Source organism: Colobus angolensis, unplaced genomic scaffold, assembly GCF_000951035.1.
Source record: "Colobus angolensis palliatus isolate OR3802 unplaced genomic scaffold, Cang.pa_1.0 Scaffold645, whole genome shotgun sequence".
Taxonomy (NCBI): domain Eukaryota; kingdom Metazoa; phylum Chordata; class Mammalia; order Primates; family Cercopithecidae; genus Colobus; species Colobus angolensis.
This window is the reverse complement of record NW_012120099.1, coordinates 821,817-848,695: the sequence shown is the minus strand read 5'-3', so window position 1 is coordinate 848,695 and position 26,879 is coordinate 821,817. Positions and strand designations below refer to the sequence as shown.

The 26,879-nt window shown below is 37.9% G+C and overlaps 1 protein-coding gene across 1 annotated transcript in view; it reads left to right on the top strand.

Annotated features, from left to right (window-relative positions):
- DYM (dymeclin) overlaps positions 1-26,879 on the top strand; it is a gene marked incomplete at its 5' end in the record, with an annotated part of 238,346 nt that overhangs the window by 160,825 nt on the left and 50,642 nt on the right. Inside the window, 2 exons of the mRNA XM_011964148.1 lie at positions 3,139-3,321; positions 20,016-20,129. Coding sequence (XP_011819538.1) covers positions 3,139-3,321; positions 20,016-20,129 — 297 coding nt within the window. The remainder of the gene's footprint in view (positions 1-3,138; positions 3,322-20,015; positions 20,130-26,879) is intronic.

The following is a 26,879-nucleotide window of genomic DNA, read 5'->3' as shown; positions in this document are numbered from 1 at the left end:
ACATGTCTACTATTTTTACTTTAGAAGTCAGTTCTCTTTTAGAATGATTAAAAATAAGAAAAATATCTTGCTTCCCTTGTGGACATCTACATTTCTGTCTGTTTTCATATTTCTTCTCCCTGAAGAAATCCCTCTAATATTTTGTATAGTGCAGGTAATAAATTCGCTTATTTTTGTCTGAAAAAGTCTTTTTTTCACCTTCATATTTGAAAGATATTTTTGCTGGGTATGGGATACTTGGATGACTGTTATTTTATTTCAGTGCTTTAATGATGCCACTACATTTAGGTTGGACTGCATCGCTTCTCCTAAGTCAGCTGTGACTCTTATCTCTGCGCCTCTGTATTTAATGTGTGTGCGTGCATGTGTGTGTGTGTATGTGTGTTTGGTTTTGGTTTTTAAGCTGTCCTCAAGATTTTCTCTTTGTCTTTGATTTTTAATAATTTGAATTTGATGGATCTAAGTAGATGGTTCTTTTGGTTTTTGTTTGGGGGTGGGGTGACCATGGATATTTTCTGACGTGCTTGAATCTGTTTGATTTTTTTATTATTATTATTTATAGGAAATGCTCAGTCATTATCTCTTCAAATATCTCTTTTGCCCCATTCTTTCTCTCTTTTCCTTCTGGGAGTCAATTACACGTATATTAATGCATTTCATATTATTTTACAGCCTTCATTGGATTCTCTGTCTTGTTTTCTCACTCTTTTTCTCTTTGTAGTGTTGGTTTGTGCAGTTTCTGTTAACCTGCCTTCAGGTTTGCAGTTCATTCGCAAGCTCTGTCCAGTCTATTGTTGAAACCTGTTTAAGGCATTCTTCACTGCAGTCACTACATTTTACAAAAATTGTGTCTTTACCATTTGTCTCTTTCGTATAGTTTTTAACTCTGCTGAAATTCCTAATCAATTCAAACAAATTTTATAGATCATAGTTCTTTTAGATTCCCTCTTTGATATTTTCAGAATGTTTTATCTCTGTGTCATATTCTGCTGGCGACTTTGTCTCTTCAACATGGATTCTTTTACTTGCTTTGTTGTGTGTTTCATACATTTCAGTTGAATGTTAAACATTGTATTTAAGTAAACAGAGGCAGAGGCTGGGTTCAGTGGCTCACCCATGTAATCCCAGCACTTTGGGAGGCTGAGATGGGAAAATTGCTTGAACCCAGGAATTCAAGGCTGCAGTGAGCTAGGATCGCGTCACTGCACTCCAGCCCAGGTGACAGGGTGAGACCCTGACTCAAAAAAAAAGTAAAAAAAGACAGAGGTAAATTGTATGGAAATAGGCATACCTTTTCATCTCTTAAGCAGGGAAAGTAAACTTTTTGTGTAAAGAGCCAGATAGTCAATACTTTTTATTTTATAGGCCAGATAGACTCTGAAGTCTACTTTACCTAATACTAATATAAGTTAATCCTCCATATTTTGAGTTAGGCATGCACAGATTCAACCAACACAGATTGAAAGTACATACAGTTGGCCCTTCGTATCCTCGGATTCCACACCCACAGATTTTTTTTATCTATGGATGGAGTGAGCAACTGTAGTATGCCATTTTGTATAAGGGACTTGAGCATCTGCAGATTTTTGGTATTTCCAAGGCACGGGGATGTCCTGGAACCAATCCCTTAAAGATATGGTATACTGTATAGCCACTCCTGCTTTCTTTTGACTTATGTTTGCGTAGGTATCTTTCCGTCCTTTTACTTTCAACCTAACTATATTAGAAGTTTCTTATAGATAGCATATAGTTGAGTGGTGTGCTTTTAATCCACTCTGACATTCCTTGGATTTTAACTATTGTAGACTATTTGCAATTAATGTAGTTATTAATATGTAACTGCCATTTTACTTTCTGTTTTTAGTTGGTTTCCCCTTTTTCATTTGCATTTTTTCTGCCTTCCTGTATGGAAATTTTTTTAGAATCCCATTTTGATATAGCTCTAGTTCTTTTTTCTTTTTCTTTTCTTTCTGAGACAGTCTGGCTCTGTCACTCAGGCTGGAATGCAATGGAGCAATCTCAACTCACTGTAACCTCCACCTCTCAGGCTTAAGCCATCCTCCCACCTCAGCCTCCCAAGTAGCTGAGGCTACAGGTGTGTGCCACCTGCCTGGCTAATTTTTGTATTTTTTGTAGAGATGGGGTTTCACCATGTTGCCCAGGCTGGTCTCAAACTCTTGAGCTCAAGTGATCTGCCCACCTTGACCTCCCAAAGTGCTGGGATTACAGGCATGATGAGCCACCGCACCCAGCCTTGATATATCTATAGTATTTTTGTTTCTCGTCAGGTAGATTTGCTCTAGACATTACATTGTATGTACATAGCTTATCGCAGTCTAGTAGTGTTGATATTTTACCAGTTCAAGTGAGCTGTAGAAACCTTTGTCCCTTTAAATCCCTTACCCACCTTTGTTTATAATTGTTTTAGATATTTCTTTACATACATTGAGAACCACATCAATCTTATAATTTTTGCTTCAGCTGTCAAATATATTACAGAAGACTGAAGAGGAAAGGAAAGTCTGTTGTATATACCCATGTGCTTGCTCCTTCCATTGCCCTTTTCTTCCAAGAGGTTTGCTGATTGCTTACTTTGAGCTTTGCTGTTTGGTAACTATTTAATGTTCTGATTCCCAAAGACTATTCACTCCAAGGAAACAGTGACAAAATCATAGTCTGTTTATCTGAGATATAAAGACTGAAATGACAGTGTAGAGCAATGAAGTCATTTTCTGAATGACTTAGTAGTCATTTTCTTGGAATGGGTACTACCCTACCACTACTCTACATCGTGGCAGTCTTAACGATTTAGGGTAGTACAATAGTGAGAATACCAATATGGATCTATTAAATGAGGAACTGAGTAAGCTCCAAATTTCCCTCTAGATTGATAAGTCTATAATTTATTATATGAAATTCCTAATTATTACCATACTAAGTTCAAAAGATTTTAACCCAAATCCTTTAGTAACTGACAAACCTCATTCTTAAGATTCTTGACAGAAATAATCTTGATGAGCTTCTCTGTGTGATCTTTCCAGTTCTGTTACAATTTTAAGGCAATTTCTCTTATTTTGATTAATTCTATTGCAAGGAGAAAAAGAGTGACTCTGTGTTGGGGTTTCTTTTCTTTATGAGGCACAAGACCTAAATGTCATTGAAGAGGTGATTCGAATGATGTTAGAGATCATCAATTCCTGCCTGACAAATTCCCTTCACCACAACCCAAACTTGGTATACGCCCTGCTTTACAAACGCGATCTCTTCGAACAATTTCGAACTCATCCTTCATTTCAGGATATAATGCAAAATATTGATCTGGTAAGTATAAATGAAGACATTTATTATGATTCTTTTTTAAGTGTTAAAGCAGAGAATGTTTAATAAGCCTTGGTAAGAACTATAATAGTAAGAGTTTCTTCTTTCAACATTAACTGTATTTGCAGTCTATTTTGCTATAATAATTGTGGTAATTTGTGTATTGTATATACACACACATACATATTTAATACAATTGAAGTCATACTTCATACAGTTCTTTATTCTGCCATTTTTACTTTACACTTAGACTGTGAGCATTTTTCTATGGTATTATCAACTCTTTGACAGTCTCACATTTTAATATTTATCTAGCCCATGTTTGTGTCCTAAAATATATATAACCATTATCCCATTTTTGCTCATTTATTTCCAATGTTTTATATCAATTCATAATGAATGAAAAGTTTATAAATAAGTCTTATCTCAAATTTTAAAATTAATTTTTGGTATGGTTTTAAAGCTGGAATTTTACTAGTTTTTCTGTCAAAGGACATCTTTATTTTCAAGATTCAACACAGGTTGCAAAATTGCTTTCCAGAAAAACTATAGAATTTGTGCCTCTGGGCTGGGCGCAGTGGCTCATGCCTGTAATCCCAGCTACTTGAGAGGGTGAGGCAGGAGAATCACTTGAACCCAGGAGATGGAGGTTGCAGTTAGCTGAGATCACACCATTGTACTCCAGCCTAGGCAACAAGAGTAAAACTCCATCTCCCAAAAAAAAAATGGCCGGGCAAGCAGTGGCTTACGCCTGTAATCCCAGCACTTTGGAAGGCCAAGATGGGTGGATCACGAGGTCAGGAGATCGAGACCATCCTGGCTAACATGGTGAAACCCCATCTCTGCTAAAAATACAAAAAATTAGCCAGGCGTGGTGGTGGTCGCCTGTAGTCCCAGCTACTCAGGAGGCTGAGGCACAAGAATGGCATGAACCCGGGAGGCGGAGCTTGCCATGAGCCAAGACTGTGCCACTGCACTCCAGCCTGGGCAACAGAGTGAGACTCTGTCTCAAAAAATAATAATAATACTAATTTATGCACCTGTATATCATCTTATACTTCCACAAGTGACCTATGAGAGGATCTATGTCACTGTACTTTTGTAGCTTTGAGCTTTGTAATTATTTTAATGTCTTTTTATGGCAAAAATGGTATTTTTTCATATTTTAATTTCCTTAATTACTAACGTGGTTGAACATTTTTTACAGGTCTGTGAATGTTTGCTTCCTGTCCTTTTTAAAAATGTTTTTTGCTAAGTTTTCTACTGCCATATTAGTGTTTCCTGATTCAATTTGGTTCCATAGATATTTTTTGAATAACTAATGTAATTCACAGTGCTAGGTTCAAGTAAACTGAAGAACCACCATCGCTGTCCTTGTGTTACTTATATTTAGGAAGACATTCAATAATTAAGTTATGAAACAAACATAAATATATAATTTCAATAGTAAGTAAACACATGTACATACCTTTCTCTGGGGTGTTTACCCAATAGTGGAATTGCTGGGTGTTGTGTATCATGCCAAACCATTTTCCCTGGGGTGCTACCATTTTACACTTTGGTCACTGCTGTATGAGAATTCCTGTTGCTTTACATACTCATAAAAAATTGTTTTGATAGTTTTGTCAGTTTTGTAATGACATCTTATTATACTTTTAATTTGTAATTCTTTGATTACTAATAAGGATAAGCATATTTCATATGTTTATTAGCCATTTAGAGTTCCTCTTTTGGGACTGCCTGTTCAAGTCTTGTTAGTTTTTCTATTGAGTTATTTCTCTTTTTCTTATCAATATATATTTTATTATTGTTGTGTTCTAGATCCTAAACTTTTCTTGGTTATATGTTGCAAATATCCAATCTCTAACACAGCTACAAACTTTTTAGCAGAACTCTAAAACTCCTCTGCAAATGGTCAAACAGATCAGGTAACATTCTCAAATCCACTCTTTCTATGGAGACCTGCTACCTGCCACACCCGTTGTGCACTGGTTCTGCACGGCTGCAGTGTATTCTTGGGAATTGCCTTCAGTGCTCTCCTTTGGTTAAGCCTGGCTCCTGTGTCTTTGTCTTTCTTTGTTTACTACTTTGTATTGATGGAACATCAATATATATAGTAGCTTTCTGGGAAAATGGTGTATATGAGATAGATTTTTTTATTTTTAAATGTATCATGTCTGAAACATCATTCTTCTCCCTTTATATATGACCTGGTCTTTATGGAAGCTTTTCTGATCTCTTTATCCTTGTGTTCTGGAACGTCATGATTTCCTGTGCATTACGTAATTGTAGTGGATACTTGGAGAGCCTTTTTAGTCTAGAGACTGATGTTCAATACTATCAAATATTCTTTTTGTTGTTGTTTTTGAGACAGAGTCTCACTCTGTTGCCCATGCTACAGTACAGTGGCATGCTCATGGCTCATTGCAACCTCTGACTCACAGGCTCAAGCAATCCTCCCAGCTCAGCCTCCCAAGTGGCTGGGATACAGGCATGTATCACCACACGCAGATGTGTGTGTGTGTGTAAAGTCAAGACCTTGCTGTGTTGCCCAGGCTGGTCTCAAACCCCCAGGTCAAGTGATGCTCCCCACTCAGCCAAAGTGTTGGAATTGCAGGCGTGAGCCGTTGCACCCAGCCAAATAGTCTTTTAAATTATTTCTTTGCTGCCACTTTTTGTCTATGAAATTCTTCTTAATTAGATGGTCATTTCCTTGGAGCCCCTTTATATCAGTATCATTAAATCTTATTTTGGGTGCTAGTCCATGTCCTTAGATAAGAATTCTTCAGGCCTCTGCCTGGAGCGTAGAAGCCTGTCTGTCAGAGTTTTGAAAGCAAAGATAGAGGCGTTCTGAACTACTTTAGGGATGGAGAGAGAAGGTAGAGAGTGGCTTCTAAACAAAAACCTTCTTTTTGCTTTCAGGGTGGCAGCAACACATAGATTCTGGTCAAATTTCAGACATTTAAGAATGTCTCTATCCATTCTCATAAGCCAGTTTGCCGAAGTAGGTTAATCTTTTGCTTGTCTTAGTAGAGTTTTGTGTAGTTGTTAGGTACTTGGTTGAAATCAGGTTTGGGCCATAGCTAGCCTCCCGTTCCAGACTCTTAACACATAGGGTGTATTAACTGCTGGATACTCTGGAATCTACACAATTAAATGTGAGTTTAACCTACAGTTGAGTATACTGTTGCAAATCCATGCATTGATTTTCACAGCTTTTTCATGATTGCTGGTAAACAGAAATCAATATTAAAACTCTCTTCTGTCAGCTTAATTTCATTGGCTTTCCTTAAGCTGCTTCAATTATATACCTAACGGTTGCAGCTATAGCAAAATATTTTGCCATGCACACTCTTGTCATTTTCCTAAGCTTATATCAACATCATTTAGGTATCATTAACAGAATTGGAGAATTTGGGTATAGTTGCCATCCATGCAATCAAGGTAAAGCAGAAACACCATTTCACACAAGGATGTTTATTTTAAGAATCAAACGTTGACATTTTAAGGGAAATCTTTATGAACCAGTATACTCCCATGTAGATTCACTGATATTTAGGATGTGTGTGAGAATATCCTTAGGCAACTTCTCGAATATTTCATCTCTGGCCCCGTGTCCTTCTTGTTAATTCTGAGTTTTAATTAAGAAGTATTGGTGTTGATAAGATCTCTTTAAAATTGAAAAGTGTCAGTATTAATAAGATTATGAAACAAAGTATTGCCTAAGGAACACCCATCACAAGTTAAATCCGTCTTGTTTTATGGGATAGACTATTTTTGACCACATGGTAAGTTGTGGTTTATAGTCTTAAGAATTAGTGTTAGTTTTATGCTTTGATAGAAGACGAGAATGCAAAAGTACCAGTTATTAAGGAAAGTAAAGAGTCCATGGGGGCTGGAGGGTATCTCATGGGAGAATGACGTCCCTGCTATCATCTCAGCTCTCAAAGAAACTATCTGGAACTCAAGCAGAGCCTTTATCCATTCCTCTTTTTGTTTTTGTTTTTGTTTTTTTAATTATATCCATTCCTCTTAACGGTTATTCCTGCAAGCAGTCTTAAGGATTGTAACATCCAGTAGAAATTGTTCTCTCTGGGAAGGCAAATTTATAGGGAGCTATTTACTTACTTCTGAAAAGCTTCTTCTAACCATGTTATTCATGAATTTGTCCAAATTCATTTCTGTTTCTTGCCAGTAGTATTTTTGGAGGTAAAATACTGAGTTTAAGACTCATTATGCTTGTGGGTAAAGGTTTCACAAAACTTTTTCCCCTTTTACATGAGAAATTGGCCTTGGGTTAAGATGCTTCTAGCTCAGTTCTCTGGAAATCTAATGGAGGTAGAATGTCAGTTGTGTTACCAAGCAACAGTGCTATGATAAAATGATAATGTGATAAAATGACATTTGATTGGTAAGCTGAGTCATTACTTAGAGGACTATGAATGAACTACAAATACTTGATGAGAAGCCATCACTTTGGTCTTCTCTGAATGAGAGAACTTTTATAACTGGGCACATCCTTTACAAAGACCTAGAAGCTGAGACTGTCACAAGGATATTGGTTTCTATTTGGGACACAGTTCTAAGGTAGGGTGGCTACTGCATCTACCTACAGTAGTCTCATTCTCTTACATCTGAGCTGTCATTTGAAGGGTCAAAGACTAGCCCAGAAACTACCATAAGGATTCCCAAGGAAAACAAAGCCTGTGGGGCTATGCTCTTGGCATGCTACTTTTCCTATCCTTATATCTTTTTTAAAATTAATCTGATGCCCAGTGTGGCCTTTTATAGTCTTGAGACTCTTGATGTCTAATATTTCATCTAAGAATATCACCCACAAATGGGCATTGTAATGTTAAAATAGTATTTTCTTGTATTGGTTTATTAATGTATCTCTTTCAGGCTCCAGAGGTGGGGAGATATTCCTGGTTTTCCAAGATTTATTGAGATCTTTACTTTCTAGAAATATCCAACATGTCTGTTTTCAGTCTTCGTGTTTCTAAACTGTGTCATCCCATTCATTTCAGTCTGCCCTCGTGGCAGTCCTCTATCCCATCTCTCCTAACTTTTGCCTTTCTCTGGCCCTCCCTCATTCCAATTTCTTTTTTCATTCCTTCCTATATTTCTTTTTTCCTTTAAAAAAATGTTTAAAGATAGTCACCTGAACTATGGACTATGTATGTCTGGTAATATACACCTGCAGTATATTGGAGAAAAATAATCTCTAATTCCCAGTACCTTTCATTGTGATGGGCAATATTTTCTTTGTGTTCCTGACAAAAGACTAAACCAAAGATTGTTTTTTCCCTCTGTGGTTATAGCTGCAATAGCTGCAATATTACACATCATTTGGAGTATTTAGCTTTAAAATTTTATTTAAACCACATCAAAAGCCATTTGTTTCTTTTCTAATCATCACTAGCTTTTATTGCATACTTGCTAAGCACTTACATGCATTAACTTACTTAATCCTCATTAAAAAATAAACCATGAGGTATATATTTCATTTTAGTCCTCAATATGCAGATAAAGATACCAAGTTAGAAAGATTAATTAACTTGTGTACTGTCACACATTCGGAAAGTGATGCAGCCAGATCTTAAACCCAGAGTTTGATGATAAGGCCCATGTTAGTAGTAATTCTGCCTAACCACTATACGCGTTCACTAAATGCTCCCACAGTTGCCTATGAAACCATCTGATCGTATCCACAAACTTAATTACTTTCTCTTTCAAAATCAGTTCTAATGAAGTCCAATCAGTCTTTATTCCATCAGTGGTGCAATGAGGAACATTCTTAGTAACCAGGCAGTTGTTATCCTTAAAAATGTCTCTGAGGCATGGTGGTGCACTGTTATCCCAGCTGCTCAGAGGACTGAGTCAGGAGAATCTCTTGAGTCCAGGAATTCAGGACCAGCCTGGGCAATGTAGCAAGACACCATCTCTTAAACACACACACACACACACACACAAGAAAAAGAAAAAAAAAGTCTCTGAAAGACCATATTAATTTTTTTTTATAAGGACACACAGAACCATGCAAAGAATTTAAACTACATCCATTTGAAACACATTCTCCTTTGGAAGAAGTGAAAGGCAGAATGGAGGTGAGGAAGTAGAAAGGACCTCACTGTAAGCACACAGTATAGAACCATGTAGAAGTAAAAGCAGGATGTTAAGTTGGACTTACACCTGTGCTTACTTTTCTGTCGTTGTCGGAAGAATGGGCCACTTATTTACACTTCACCTGTATTCAGTAAAAACTGCATTTTCAGGCTAAACGTTTGGCTATATGCTGTTATACAGTTCTTAAAACCACATAAACAAATGCCTAAACAGTTTTAAGTACACCTTCCAGATGATGGGAATGAGGCTTGAGTGCCTCATGTATATGACCTCTTTTACCATCCTTAATCTATGTGAGCTAGGCTTATTATCCCATTTTACAGATAAGAAAACCAAGATGCTGAGAGGTTTCTCAGATGCCTAAGGGTCATTGTCTTGGATAATTATCACATATCGTTGCAGGGGGCTCTATCTCATTGGCCCTTTCGCCATCCCTAGGAGGAAGGGAGAGCAGGGCTAGAGAAGGGCTTGAGACCACTTAGCTAGCAAGTCAGTCAACCAGACCCTGAATCCAGGTTCCCATTCTGTTAAATCCCATGTTTTCAACATTCACTTGGATAAACCTAAGTAAGGTTCCAAATGAGCAGGTTTTCCAACAACTTTTTGTTGAATACTATCATCCAAAATAGTGCTGGGCACACTGGAAATTCATTTAAAAAACATTTTAAACTCCTTTTACATATTTTGAAAAGATTGCTGTGATAAAGATATAAATAACATCTCTATTTCTGCCTCTTTCAGTACTTTACCTTCCCCTTCTATCCCCCAAAGACCCCTGAAATTTTGGCTTAAACAAGCTTTTGCTGCTTTCTTCTTTCATAGAGTTAACCTTCAAAAGTTAACTGTGGAAGACTGTAGAAGAAAAAAAGTTGGTGGAGGAGACGAATCTACTGTTATTTTTAGCAGGCAGGGAGTTGAGAGTTGATTATTTTTGGTTAAGACATTTAGCAGCACTCAGTATCTCAGAAGACAGAAGTGGCTAACCTTGGAGCACTTTTAACTTCGGCAGAAGGAGTTAGATATATGTTTTTCAAGTGCCCATATTTTTATTACACACGGGTACCTATCTCTCCCATCTAAAACATTAGGTGATATGATCAGGCTGAATTAAGCAGCAAGACAAGGTAGAATATGACACCAAACAAGAGAGAACATAAAATAAATTGTCTGGTTACCTAAGAAATGGCTGAATATAAAAGTAGAGGACAGATGCAATGAACTATAACCATTGTATAGTATAGTAAAGGCAAGAAATATTTTTATCTCTGAACAGTGTAGAATTCACATTAGATCTTGTGTATTTCCAGACCTGACCATCCTTATCAAGGTCTAAACTAACACATTAGGCTACTGACTTGACAGTCCCACAATTGTTGAACAAGGTTAAATCATAATTCTTGATTTTCTGCAAAAACCAATACAGTATAAAATATTTTCTTCTATAGTCTTTCTTATTCCAATATATGACATCAGTATCTACCCAGTTGCTTAAGGAAAAAAAAAAAGGAAGAATAAGAAAGGAGAATAATGAGAGCTCATTAGAATAGGGGTAGGAGATTGCAGATTTAAAGAATGTGATCAGGGAAGCCTCTCAGAAGGTACGTTTGAGCCAAAACTTGAAGCAGGTAGAGAGTGAGCTATGCAGCTATCGGGGACAGAGCAGCACTCTAGGCACAGAGAATAGTGGATGGGACGGAGTGATGGGGAACTGACCGGGAAGGTGGAGTGAACATTCTGTAATAATGAGGGGCAGGTGGTTACAGGGTATGATTATTTGTCAAAACTGGTTGAACTGTACCATTAAAATGAGTAGGTTTATTTTATTGTATGAAATTGTACCTCAGTAAATTTACTACTAAAAAATAAATTCCCTAGAGTGGACTTCTGCCTAGGATATAGAAAGCTAGGAAGAGTTCTACCCTAACAAAGAGAAAAAGAGGTAAACTACAAAATCATAACTTTTCTTGAACCTATAAATGAGCCGAGGTCACAGGACAACCAAGTAGCCTAGATCCCAAGGAGGGATCATCGGCCCACCCACCCCTCAAGTTGAGGTAAGACACCAGGACTGGATCACCTGTGGAAGAGCACAGGACTAGGCGGCTACCATACAAGTGGGTAAAAAGAAATCAGATGCAATTTTAATAACTTGCTGAAGGTTGAGTGTGGACTAGCATGACATTACAGAACACCCAGGAGACCCAAGCACCAGAGGAATTTGCACTCACAGGCTGTTTTCCACTGAGACTGGGGGCATGGCAGGAAGCCAGAGACAGCCTCCCAAGGTGATATACCTATAGAAAATGCATAGCATCATTCCCCTGCCAGACCTTTCTTTCATATGGTGCAAAAGCCTTAGATTACCGGTGGGTGGAGGGGTGGGGTGCAGAGGCAGGCACTAAACATTGTTGCCCTCAGGGCATAGGTAGGGACCCGTTACTGCACGTAAAAGATAAAAAACTCGCTACTTCTGGGTAAAGGGCAGGAAACTGTCCTGTCCCCAGGATTCTACAAGAGTAACATTAGAGGTATCCTACCAACAACTCATCACAGACACAGGGCAAAGTTTGGCTGCCATAAGAAGAAAGGGGAGAGAAAGCTAAGAAAGCCTTATTTCCTAGGCCCAGGCATAGACAGCCCCATTTAAGACTGAGGTCTTAGGACAGCAGGTAGAGTATCCCCTACCTTCTGCCACCAGCCTAGCAAGTACTGAGTAACAAGCAGCAGCATCTGCTGCTGGGAAAGATCAAGGGCATGGATACAGACCCTGCTCTGGGACCCAGGCATGCAGAGCTCACTGAAAGCAGAAAGTGGAGCATGAACATTGAAAAACCTGTGGCACTTCAAATCCCAGCAAAGCAGAAGTCGTCATTAGAGGATGTGGTGCACTGAAGGTAGCCACAGCAACAGCCAAACTCAAATTCAGCTTACCTTCTGAGTGAATCAGCTCAACCTCCAAGCCTGACCTAAGAAGAGATGTGCCCGAATTTATCATAAATAGTTTTCTGTCAGTCTCTACAGTTCTACACATGATGTCTAACATTCAGCCAAGCATTATGAGACATAAAAAGGCAAGAAAAAAAATCATATTGTCAACAGACAACAGACCCAGACTCAGTGATGACTCAGATGTTGGAACTGTCAGACTGGGACTGTAATTATGATTTATCACTTTCAAAGATCTGGTATGAAGGTCAACTAAGTAGGACCCATAGGGCAAATGCAGCCCACAGCTTGTCTTTGTACAGCCTCTGAAATAAGTATGTTTTTTATGTTTTTAAAGGATTGTTTAAAAAAAAAAAAAAGAAGGATATGTTACAGAGACTATATTGGGACCCACAAAACTTAAAATATTTACTACCTGGTTCTTTATAGAAGACACATACCAACCTTTATCCTAGGGGAAAAGGTGACAACATATATAAACAGTTCCAGAGAGAGATGGGAACTGTAAGAAAAAATAAAATGGGAATGCTAGAAGTAAAAAACATATGACAGACAAAGAATTGCCATGACAGGCTCATTAGTGGGCTTGTGAAAAAAAAATGTGATCTTGAAGATAGGTCAGTAGAAATTATGCAAATAAACACAGTGAGAAAAACATGTGAAAAATGAGAACATAGCATCCAAGAGCTATAGGACGATATCAAATGATTCAATATACATATAATTGGAGTCTCAGAAGAAGAGAGAAAGAACAGCTCAGAAGAAATATTTAAAGAGATAATAGCTGAGAATGTTCCAAAAATACTGACATGAAACCACAGATCCAAGAAGCCCAGAGAACCCCAATCAGGATAAATCCATTTTTTTAAGACATTATATTTAAACATCTGAAAATCAAAGATAAAAAACACAGTCTTGAATTCAGCCAGAGAAAAAAAGAAACATTATATACAGAGAAACAAAGATCGTAACAGCAGTTTTCTTGACAGAGCCTAGGCAAGTCAGATAATGAAGTGACATCTTTATAATGCTAAAATCTTACCCCCAAAAATGTGTTTAAAAACTGAATACAAAATAATGACATTTCAAACAAAACTGAGAGAACTTATTGCTAGTGTGTACTGTAGGCAAGTTCATGGAAGTTATTGAAACAGAAGAGCTATCGTATCTGACAGAAACTTGGATCTACAAAAAGAAATTAAGAGTTCCAAAAATAGCAAAAATAAAGGTAAACATAAAAAGTTTTTTCTTGTGTTGATCCACTGTATAAAATAATTGACTGTCTGAAGAAGAGGTCCTCAAACTTTTTCTGTAAGTGATCAGATTGTAAATATTTTAGTGTTCACAGGCCACATAGTCCCTGTCACAACTGTTCTACTCAGCCATTGTAATTCAATGGCAGCCATAGACTATGTGGAAACAAGTGGGTATGGCTATGTTCCAATAAAACTTTATTTACAAAAACAGACAACAGGCCAGATTTGGCCCACAGGCTATAAGTTGCCAACCCATTTTGTCTAAAATAAAAATATTAACAATGTATTGTGGGGTTTATAACATGTAAAAGTAAGATATGTGTCAGCAGTAGCACAAAGGATGAGAGGGAAGAATTGGAAGTTGGCACATATGTGTGTTGGGAGATAATTTTCCAGAGATTTCATCTTGTGAGCAAAGGCACTGACTATCCTTTGCTCTGGATTATCTTTTCAAAGATGTTTGTATCTCCTTCTGGAGTAAAAGATAGACATGGTTACTGACCACTCTAAGAGATTCGGGTTCCCTCAGCTCAGGGTTCTGTCCTTTAATATAAGTTACTACATGTGCAGGTATTGTCTGACCCTTGTCACATTACCCTGAGCAAACTGGGACTTGGGGAGCCAGTGTGGTAATGCAGATGCTGTGATCACTGCTGTTGCTATGACTAACAAACTTCCCTCTATCTCTGACCCAGAAATATCTCTTCTTCCAGGATCCATGAACTAGAGATGGGAAAAGCAGAATAAGGCAGTCAGGAAAAGCAGAATAAATAATAGTGGAACAACAGAGAAAAAAGAAATATAGATTTAAATCCATTCATGCCAATAACTAAATCAAATGCAAATAATCCTGATGCTTCAATTAAAAGACAGAAATTTTCAGATTGGATAAACAGCAGGACTTAACTATGTGCTGTCTATCAGAAACCCACCTTAAACATAAAGGAATAGATAGGTTAAAAGCAAAAGGATAAAAGAAGTTTTACTATGTAAGCATTAATCAAAAATAAAAGGGTAGGATGACTATATTAATAGCAGACAAAGTAGACTTCAACACCGGGAGCATTACCAAGGGTAAAGAGGGACTCCATGTAATGAGAAAGAAGTCAATTCACCAAGGAGACATAACAACCATAAATGTGTGTACAACAGAGCTTCAAAATGCATGAAATAAAAACAGATAGAATTGCAAGAAGACACAAACAAACCCATAATTGGAGAAGTCAACACTTCTTTCTCAGTAATTGATACAACAAATAAACAGAAATTTGTGATGATATAGAAGACCCAAACAATACTAACCACCAACTTGATTAGTTGACATTTAGAAAACATACCACCCAAGAACATCAGTGCACGTGAACCATTCACTAAGAGAGACCATGTATGGGGCCGTAAAACAAACCTCAGCAAATTTAAATGACATGAGATCACCTATTCTTTGACCACAGTGAAATTAAACTATTTAATAGAAATCCATAAGAAAGATATCTGGAAAATCTCCAAATAGTTGGAAAGTGAACATTACACCCATGTGTCAAAAAGTAGACAAGGGAAATAGAACAAATTTAAAGTGAGCAAAAATGAAAATGTAACATATCAAAATTTGTGGGACCCAGCAAAAGCTCAGAGAGAAATTCGCAGCCTTAAATAAGTTAATGTCTGCACAGCGCAAAGTGCTTTGCACATGGTAAGTGCTCACAGAACGTTAGCTCTTTCTGTTATTAGGTGTGTGTCAGTACCCTCATTTACAAAATGACAAAGTTGCCACATTATCATTATTGGTTCCTATTGCAGTAGATGCTGCAACTTTGTCACTTTGAAGATATTATAAGGAGAGGTGGGATTTAAACCCAAGCAGTCCGACACCAGGTAAGTTCTCTAAACCACTGAACCATGCTACATCTAGATGTTGAGTGTTTTACAAGTCACATTGCTAGTATCAGAGGCAGGAATCAAATCTAAGCCTTCTGACTTTGAGTAGTTCATTGTCCAGTTTACCATGATGTCTATTCTAATTATACAGATTTGATCTGTCTTATCTCCCAAATTATATTGCGTCTTTCTTCAAGCAAGAAAATGGTATCATCTATTTATTTCCCTGGTAAATCCTCAGGAGAGCTCCTCTGCTGAATGGGTTGTCAATATATGTATTGATTAAAATACAGTAATTTGAGGAGAAACTCAAGTCAATGAGGAAATATATATGTATTTCACATGTTTAAAAAATGTTGCCTTAAAAAATAAAAATAAAATAAAACTTAGCTGTCTACTTCTACCTCTTAGGAGAGTGGCCATTTTTAGCAAGCAAGCATGTTTGCCTGATGAGTACATACTAGCTCCTTTTCACCCTCCTCTACTCCAGAAAAGCTTCTTGTTTCTATTAATCTGTAATCTATTAATGATAATCATTCATTTGTTTCATGACAGGTGGTTAAATGTGATTTGACATTACTCAAAGTATACAACTGATTTATCAGTATATGACATTTGGCCATCACTGTTCAAAGCTAATAGCATAATGGAAGGTAATGTGCTGTACTTGGATTTCATGAGTTACAGCCAAATATGGCAGGTAGAGGAGGGTTGTAAAACATGCACTGTGGAAAAGTACCTTCCTTTGAAAGGTTGTCTTTGAATTACACTGACAAAGCATTCATCCCAACTTTCACGAAAGGTTTTACTTAAATTTTTCTGTTATTGGCTGTGTCTCATGCAGAGATTTTCAGAGGAATAAAAGTTCATCTATTTTAACAGTTTTAATGGTTGCTATACAAATTGATAAAAGCCACACATCTGTTGTAGTCATCATCACTAAAAGTACTATTATGTGCAAAATTATAACCTGGGAGTAGGAAATAGAAGCTCGTATCTTTGAATGAATTGTCTCACATTCTTTGGTGATGTTGCAATCAAATGACATCTGAAAGGTTTGGCTAAACAACTTATACCTTTCACTCAGATATCCACTATTTGAAAAACTAAGCTAGTGCTCCATTTTGCTACGTAGGAATTGCCAGAGACATGATAAAGTAAGAAGAAATACCTGAGCTAGAGCCCTGCTCCTCCCACTTGCCTGGGTCACCCCAGTCTAGTTTCTTGTCTCTCTGATCCTTTTTACGGTTCTGTAGGACAGAGATTTTTATCAGCCTCGTGAGATTGTCATGAGAATTAAATCAATAGTATATGTACAGCACACAGTCCATGATAAACATTCAGGATAGATTTGTTTCCTTCGGTTTTTATACGTAAATTATACTTCCCTTCTGCAAGTGGTAGTTTTATCATTTTCTAAAATCGTGTGAGTTTGAATGCAAAAACATGAGAATGTCAGCTTTAAAACATACAAATGAGAACCAGTTTGAAAAAGGAATTTAGTTAGAAACCCAGCCTCATGCCTACTCTGCAGCTCTCCCAGTGGAAATGGAAATTCCTTGTGGCTTAGAGGAAAGCCAGTGTAGGCCGCAGAGTCAACAAAGCAAAACTGTCATTGCATTACTTTGTTCTTGGTGGTGTGACACATAAGTACACTCCCTTTTGTTGGTTTGTCAAGTCTTTGAGTAGTGTGTGAATACTGTGAGTTCCATTTAGCTTTGATTATGTGCATTTTGTTATCTTGATTAGTGATTATCAGAGCGGATGGCTGCACATGCCCCCAGATACTGCACTAACAGTTCATCCATAGAAGCATGGAAAGAAAATATTAGAGCTTTTATTTATTCATCTAAAAATAAAGAGATTTAGTTTTACTAATAGTGTTGTCCTTTACAACCTGCCAGGGCTGTGTCAGCTTCAGTACTCCATATATCCCGAGAGAGGAGATAGAAGTTCCTCAACTTGTAGGGCTTGGCATACATGCACTCACCTGTTCATTCACGTAAAGCTTAGTGTAGTATGTGTGTTCTTGGTTACAGTATCTGGATTTAGTTAAACCCTCATTAAATAGCATGTTTCCCCACACACTGAAGGTGAGAGAAAAATATAAACACATATGACAAAAGATAATGGCAGAGCTGACACCCCTGCTCCTGGAACAAGTGCCACATTATAAGGGAAAAACAGTGATGAATCAGTCTAATCTCACAGCAAATGGATCCATAAAAGTTACCAGGAAGACTGTTGGCACTGTGGATTTATATTCACTGTAATAAATGATGGATCTTACCACGGGTGAATACTGTGCTTGCTGATGGTCATGTGAAACCACTGTGATTAGTAATCTGTAATTACCCAGATTATTTTCAATGACATTTTAGTGAGTACAAAAACCATGTTTTGTATCATCGGGTTTTTTAAATCTAATTCGTTTTATCTTTATCTCATCCTTTTAAATTTATTTTATGAACATTTTGTAATATGTAAAACATTAATGCTGTAGTATATTGCATGATTTATAAAGAACTAGAACATATATTGCAAGCACATCCTTATTTTTTTACTTGTAGATGTATATAACCTGAAAAGTTTGGAAACCTGTGGTCTAGATGCTGGCTGATCATCAAAATCACCTGGAATGTCTGATGTGTAATAGAAGGTCCCTGACCAGGCCCTGGGATCAGAATTTCACAAGGCTTCTCAGCTACTTCTGATGATCAGCGATGCTTGAGAACTATTCCTTGTCTATATTATCTACTGCTATAAACAAAACAGAAATCCAGTAGTGAAATGTCAGCTTTCAGCACATTAGAAAGAAAAAAAAAATTCAGTAAGCCTCAAGCATCTGTAACATCTATCTACTTTTTAATTATCATTTTTTTTATTTTTTAGAATGTGTTTTTAACAGATATGCTCCTACTTTTTAAATATTTTTTGGTCAAAGAAGATAATACTATGCATAGGTGTTAGGTTGACCCATATGAAATTTCGAACATTAAACCATTTTTTTTACCAACAAAATTGGCATTTTATATGTTTAACCAATTCTTTTCTCAGAAAAACTATGCTTGTGTTTACAACCTATGAAGATATTTACACAAAAGGAAAGCATTTATTTTGTGTATTTGTTGTTACATATTTTTAAAATAGGATTTTAATCTATTACAATATGTTTTGCTATCTGTGTTGTGTCTTTCTTCAAAGACTTATTCACTGTATTACAAAAATCAATTTTTGGACCTGCTGTGTCTAAACTCTGTGAACAAAATATTAATCCCAGAAACTCAAAAAGAACTTGAAATCCGACATGGGGAAGAACAAGACCCATAGGCACATACCGAAAAAGCAACTTGTGGGCAAAATTAGCAACTTGCCAAGGAGCTGGTGGTGCCAGCAAACTGCTTGAGATAAAGAAATGGTTTATCTGGAATCACAAGCAGTGTCACCAGCCATGAGCTGCCTTTGTTCTCACTCATTGCCACAGAATTGTGAGGCACATGCTTGTTAATGGCCATGGCGCCAGCTAAGTCTCTTTACCTTCCAGAACAAATGCATTTGGTGGTGTTTATGTAATATAGTGTACTTTCCACTAGAATTGTTAAGAGAAAAGTTATTGTACTCTTAAACAATTAGCATTTAGGAGAGTAATTCTGAAAGAAAATGCATAAAAATGTTTGTGAAAGATTGTTTGTAACTTAATATATTTTACCTATGAAATAGAAGACATAAAAGGTAATGCTCAAGTTTAGAAAAACAATAATTTTTTATATTTTTGCATGTCTGACTATAAACACCTAAATGTTATTTTCTTGAATTTAAAAGGGATCTGCAGTCTTCTTGATTTATGAACGTTGTGGTTTTAAAAATAATTTGCTGAAAAATGATGTTTTGTTTTCATTTTTTAGTGACAAATATTTAGGAACAGTGTATTTCCAGAATGCTACTGTGTTAATAATATCTTGCTACATACTTTGGGCTGTGCTATAACATGAAGCAAAAGTAATTATAGGTTGCTATTCATTATCCCTGGTGATCACGATAAGGGAAATGTGGCTAAATTCATAGATAATCCCCAAAACATCATTTTAGCCATTAGTTTCAAATTCTTTCCTGTTAAGCCCTTATGAGAGAGAGAGAGCTACTATAAGCTTCAAAAGTGATAGGTTTTAGGGTTTAGCTTTCTCTCCCCACTTTCTGTTGGATACTGCTCTATAAATGAAATGTAAATGCAAGGTTGGGCAGCACAAGAAAGAGTAGAATTCAGGCGGCTACTTAATTCACCGAATGAATAATCAGCCCTGGATATGGAGGGGTCGCTTCTGATTCGGCTATCAAACCCAACAGAGAGCAAACTGTGTTTAGGAGGGCTAGTGAATTAAAAGCCAGGTCACTGTAGGAATGGAATCATGATAGTTTAACTACCATGTGAGGAAGGCGGCTACTAAAAATACACTTCATACATCTTGTTTAAAAAAATAACACTTTACATTACAGGTGATCACCTTCTTTAGCTCAAGGTTGCTGCAAGCTGGAGCTGACCTGTCAGTGGAACGGGTCCTGGAAATCATTAAGCAAGGCGTCATTGCGCTGCCCAAAGACAGACTGAAGGTAAGATGGCTAAAGAAATGTCCACTTGACACTGCCATGTCCCTTGATGTAAATGTTAGTGTCTGAGCAGGCCCTATCCAGAATCATGCTGCTTACCCAGTGCATAGACTAGAAGGGCTCCTCAGAACTGTGACAAAGGTTTCTGACAGCTTTTCAAAAGAAGATAGCAAAAGAAGCATTAATACTTTCATAGCACTGCATATCCTACAAGCAACCATGGCATGCACTATAATTCATATACTGTTAATAAAAGGACACCTTATTTTTTTAACCCAGTGAAACAAATTCGGCCTTAAAAGTATCATCACGAGTTGTTGGGAAGGTGGTGATGAAGATGATCACAACAGTAGCTAATATTTACATAATATTAACTCAGGTGCCACACGGATTCTAAATGTATTATATCAAACTCATTGAGTCCCTACCACAGCCCTTCAAGGTGGGTAGTGGTATCATCCTAATTTTTCAGATGAGGAAACTGATGTACAGTGAAGTTAAGAAACTTAGCCAAGGCCATACAACTGGAAAATGATGGAGCCTGGAGATTGAAACCCAGGAAATCTAGCTCCACAGCCCACGTTCATGATTGCCGCACTGTTTACTGTGTGCCTGGGATGTAGTAGTGGAAAGAGATTCACTTCGTGGAGACGGTGGGGGAAATGCTGTATTTGAAGAAGGTATTTACATCTGTGTGATAGATGTATTCCTGAAGCAGTCTCACAGTATAAAACTCATACTTCAAGACTAATTATCCCATAAGAAAAGATGTAAAGGAGATCTTTTGGGGAATGCATGAATGTACAGCATTGCAGCTTACTTTTACTTTACTGTTCTTAAATTTTTTCTTCATTCGCTCTAATTTTTTAGAGTGCTTTCACCTAAATTACCAACACAGGAGGTCATAGTGGATATTTGGCCTTCTTAGTATTTTATCACAACTCACGTCTGTTCCAGTGTTACTGTTTTTGGGGGCTGTGTTGTTCAGCACTATCACTAGAACCACTGCTTAATGAATGCTTGAGAGATATTGTTGTAGGATATAAAAATATTTTCAATTATAATAACAGAGTTTGTAAAATAACAGCACATTAGTCATCATAATCACTTACAGAAGTTCCACTGTACATAAACAGTGAGATTCACACGGTACTGAGCAAAGATGGCAAGTGTTCTGTTTATCAGCCAAAGTGGCACCACCATGTGGTAATAGCATAGAAACAGGTTACAGTTCACTGGGTCCTCCAGCTTGGATGTGTTCCTATTCCAGACAATTTTTTAAATATAGAGAATTCATATTATTTCCATTTTTACATAAAGTAAGACCTTGGTTTGTTGGTTGGTTTGGGGGTATTTTTGTGGGATTTTTTTTTGAACCATTTCAAATTTATGTAGACTATACCATGTGAACCAGTACAAAAAAATCCATGAAGATTAGAGTGGCTACTCCCAGGAAGTGATGGATCTTGGTGTCTAAGCTCAGTCAGGAACAAAGTAGAAATATCAAGGCCACCAAAAAAGGACACTGCAATGGAGTCTGGGGAAGGTTAATCTTGTAGTTCACTGTAATACTTACCTTAAAGCAAAATGAATTACAATGTGCTGGCTAAGTGGTTGTATGTTAATATTTGTTTATTTATTATACTATGTTCAAAAATAAAATGTCAATTTATATTTGAGACAGTGACATATAAACAAAAATGAAACTCTTTTCGTTTTTCAGAATTATGGCTAAATAGAGAAAATAATTGATCTATGATGGGTCCCAGGCAAGTTGACTCTGATTTAGAGCAAGATCCTATTGAGGCCAAGGTCATGGGTAAATTTCTTAAGTGGGCCAGTTAATTTGGTTCTGGAACATAGCAAGAAGTTGTACTCCTGACCTCAGCTTGCCGTCTCACTTCATGGTTGCAAAAGGATAGAGGAAGGATGATTCAGTTTAAAAAAAAAAAGAACTATCACCAGTACTAGAAAAGATTACATTTACTAAAATTACATTTACCCACAGATGGTGAGTCATCCTAGTTGGTTTAAATGGTAGCCTATTATTACCACAGATGTTACTAGAAAAAAAAAGGCTGTTTATCCTTACAATCAAGCCTTATCTCAATTATTTTAATCATCTTTTTGGATTGAGTGTTTATGATAAAATGAATCACTTAAAACCTCTAGAGTTTAATTCACAGAATACCACAGTATCTAAAGTTGATTGAAAATTCAAGCTGTGTTGAATAATGTTTACATTATGCTACATGACAGCACATTACAGTCTTTGGAGTAGTTTACTAATATATACTGATAAAATAATTGTTGGGTATGTAATAATAGTTTTATATATGATATTGATGTAAAAGAGTTGGTTTCAAATTGGAAATGCTGTCTTAATAAGCTCTCTGTGAAAATGTGGAATAATATATACTAATTGATTTGTTGTTTCTTAAAATATATAAATTAAACACTTAGAAACTCAAAATTACTTACTACTACCTTCTGGGTTGTTAAGAGGATCACAGTGCCCCTTACTCATGAGAAATTCACCAGCTAATGTCAGCTGAAGACAATGAGCCTAAAGTTTTAGAAGTTTCCCTTTCTTTGTAGAATGGAAGCCAAATGTGTAGAAGTAGTATTCTTCCAATTTTGGGCAAGTAAACAGTAAGATCTGGAAGCCCATGGAAGAGTAATTGACTTCCAACCAAATAAAATATTTTTCAATCAACTATTATTTGACATAGCCTTCTAAAATATTTGTGTAATATCCTATGTGGGAATACATACTCTTTGGATAAATCTGTCTATATAGTTAAACAACTTGGCTGTTCAGAGTAAATAGTATTAATATCATTCTAAACATTCTCTTCTTACTGGTATTCTGTGAAGTCTGGGAAAGGCAATACTAGGTAATTATTTTTTCCGGACCCTCCTTCTTAAACAGAGACCTAAAGAACAGGCTCTGAAATTCTGAGTCGCTTATTTCTCCTTTAGGTTTGGAAGGAAATAAATAAAGTTAGTATGTCCTCTGGGAGCCGACTTAGAAGCCGCAGCTCAAAGCTCTCGCTGTCTGTATCCACAACAGGGCATGTTCCTGGCTCGCATTTCGCTTACTGTGGAGCAATTTGAATGTCATGGTGATGGGTCGGAATCCATCCAGATCTGTGCGTGTTCTCACACCACTGCCACCTCAGGTTTCATTATGTTGGACTCTCAAGTCCCCTCTTTTCTTCAGTTTAGTGAATTATCTATGTCATTTGAGGATTAAGAATTTTACCATATTTAATGTTTGACAACTAGGTAGTGCTTTTCAAGAGGAATTAACCAGAAGATAATTTACCGGCCGGGCGCGATGGCTCAAGCCTGTAATCCCAGCACTTTGGGAGGCCGAGACGGGCGGATCACAAGGTCAGGAGATCGAGACCATCCTGGCTATTATGGTGAAACCCCGTCTCTAAAAAAATTACAAAAACCAGCCGGGCGAGGTGGCGGACGCCTGTAGTCCCAGCTACTCAGAAGGCTGAGGCAGGAGAATGGCGTGAACCCGGGAGGCGGAGCTTGCAGTGAGCTGAGATCCGGCCACTGCACTCTAGCCTGAGCGACAGAGTGAGACTCTGTCTCAAAAAAAAAAGATAACTTACCTTTTAATGTAAATAAGAAAGTATGGAATAATATGTTATTGACATTAACCAAACTTTTCATATACTCAAGACACTTGATAAGTCATAGGAATTACAAGTAATTACCAGTTTCACACTAAATGATTTTTAAAGCCTTTATTTTTTATTCACTTTTTATAACACTTTTGTGGTTTTTAGTTGCATAAAGGAAAATATAAAAAATTTTACTAACTGAAATTTCAAGAGGTTTTTCACAGCTTCTTAATATTGACTTGCTTAAAACCTTTCCCCTTGCTCCTATTCAGGGGTCTCTTCCCTATCTCACCCTAAGTATCTTGCATTTCTCTGTCAGTTCTCTATCCCCAGAGCAGATTCCTGAGTGCGGTACTGGGAGGGCCCCCTTGGGGTCCCACAGGAACAACCCCCGTGTGTCCACAGTCACTCTCTTCTGCCTCCCCACACATCCACAGTCCTTGTGTATCTCTACCTGTGGAAATATGAATAGCCAGCATCCTCCCTCTAACACAAAAGTACTGTTAGATCCCAAACCCTAGAAATTCGCATTTTCTCAAGTCATTCCTTTCCCTCCACATTGCCACCCTCCCATGCGGCTTCTCCACATTTCCTCCACAGTCTATTGCTATAAACTCCTAATCAGGGTCCCCACTTTGCATCCTTCTTCTTCCCCAGGCGTCCTTAGCCCTGTTGCTGCCCTTACACCCTGCTTTGATCCAGCACGCAAGGCACTTCAAGGCCTAGCTCCTGACTTAAGTTTTGTTCTTTCTCCTCCTACGGATCCTGTGCCCCAACGCTGTCAGCCACTAGCTGATTGCCAGGTGGACAGAGTCCTTGCATGCCAGGCCTTTCTGCGTGCAGCTTCTGGGTTCTCACAATTTCATGGCTTGTCTGTCAGGTGAGCCAATCGTGCCCCCCGCTTTCTATGAAGCCCACTCCGATTCACCCACACACACTCGGTGGTTTTCTCCACATTCCTATGACACCACGTATGTCCCTCCATTATAGCAAAAACCATCCCCCAGCACACCCATCTCATTCAATACATATTCGTGGGGTAAATTAACTTCTCCACTCCGCCTCTGGATTCCTATTTCTCTCCTTCTCAGCCAAAATCCTGATTTCTCCTTTGGTCCTTCAACTCTCCTTATTCACTGCACAGCATTAGTGCAGAACATTAAAGGAGGGACTCCCAGTGAAGAGTGAGGCTTTTCTCCATGGCATGCTGTCCCAAGGCCCCCTCAGCCCAGGCTCCCGGGTGGAAGACAAAGGGTCTCTTACCTCTAAGCTTTCCCTGCCAGTTGATTTTCCTGTATTTGGCCCTTCTCCTTCTACCACCATTCTCCTTCTGTCCCCAGATTTGCTTCTCAGGATCTGTGCACTCATCTGTCCCTTTACATTAATTTGCATCATTATAATCATCACTGATATCACCTATAATATACAAGCAAAGCATCTCTTACAAATGTGGTTTGTTTCTTCCTACTGCAGCTCGTTATTTTACTCCCACTTTGACCATAGCATTGTTAGGACATTGAGGAAACAGAAGTGTGTAAGACACCACCTCTGCCCTCGGAAAAATGTATCACCTTTCAGGAGAGAAAGGCACCCCCTTGCATTGCAAAGCTGAATAGAGCAGGGCACTTTATGGTGCGTGTCAAATGAATGGTGTAGAAGTTAAGTTCTGGAAGAAGGAATGGAGACACTGCTGGGAAGAACTAGTCAGGGAACGTTTAAGAGAAACCTGAACTTGACATTCTCTGTTTTAAAAGGATGGTAAGGTTTCCATAAAGCTGGGATGAAAGAGAAATCCAGATGGGGAAATCTGTGTGTGAATACAAGAGAAGGCCCTAGGCAAGTTCAGCTTAGTGTCCAACTGGAACAATAGGACTCCCCTAATTATCTCTGCTGTATTAATGTGGCTTGTATTATTTAATGGTGCAATAAAGTAATTAGACCAGTGGCTTTCAAACTCTTTAGACTGCCACCCACAGCAAAAAATGCATTTTACGTCATGATACAATTCACACATTTATATACAACTGAAATGAAAGTTTCATAAACAGTGCTTACCCTCATTAAATGTGATGGGCTCCAACATTGCCTATTCTGTTTCTTTTTTTAAAATTGCTGGTCAGACCCATTAAATTGATTTAATTATCCACTATTATTTAGTAACTCACTCAGAGAGTTTTAAAAATAATATATCAAGGCTGGGCGTGGTGGCTCACGCCTGTAATTCCACCACTTTGGGAACCAGAGATGGGCAGATCACGAGGTCAGGAGTTCGAGACCAGCCTGACCAATGTGGTGAAACCGAGATTGTGCCACTTCTCTCCAGCCTAGGGGACAGAGCGAGACTCCATCTCTAAATAAATAAATAAATAAAGTATCAAATCACTGTTTTTCAAAGTGTGATCCTCATATCAGCAGCATCAGCATCCCCTAGGAACTTGCTAGAAATGGAGGTTCTCGGGCCCTACCCCAGACCTATGGAATTAGAATCTGTGGGGCTGGGGCAGTCAATGCTTTAACATCAGCCCCTGTGTGAACTGATGCCTGCTCCAGTTTGAGAAGCACAGCACTAGATAATTGCTCCAAACACACCAGCCCTCTCCACTCTTAGAGCCTTGCCTGGATCACTCTCCCTACTCCAGATGTCCGCTGGCCTCATTCCTGCATCCCCTTCAAGTCTTTACTCTCGTGAGCAAGTCTCTCTCTCCATCAGGCCTGCCCGACCTCCCAGTTTACATTTCTGCACTCCCAGTCCCCCAGTCCTACTGTATGTTTTCCTTTTCCACAGCATTTGTCATCTAGCATACTGTATAATTATTTATTATTATCCTCCTAGATAATGTAAGCTCCAGGAGGCAGAGGTCTTCATATTTTGTTCACTGGGGTATCTGAAATGTACCTGGCACATATTGGGCACTTTAATATTTGCTAGATGGGAGGGAGGGAGGAAATGAGAAAGAGAAGGATATCAACAAACAGTGGGCCTGTTGACCATAAAATGCTGCTTCAAGAAAATGTCCTTTGAAGAATGGCTCTCCATAGGCTCTTAAAAGGTCAGCTTTTATTCCAGAATATTATAAAGAAGCTCAGTTAAGACTGGAAGTCTCGGTCACTT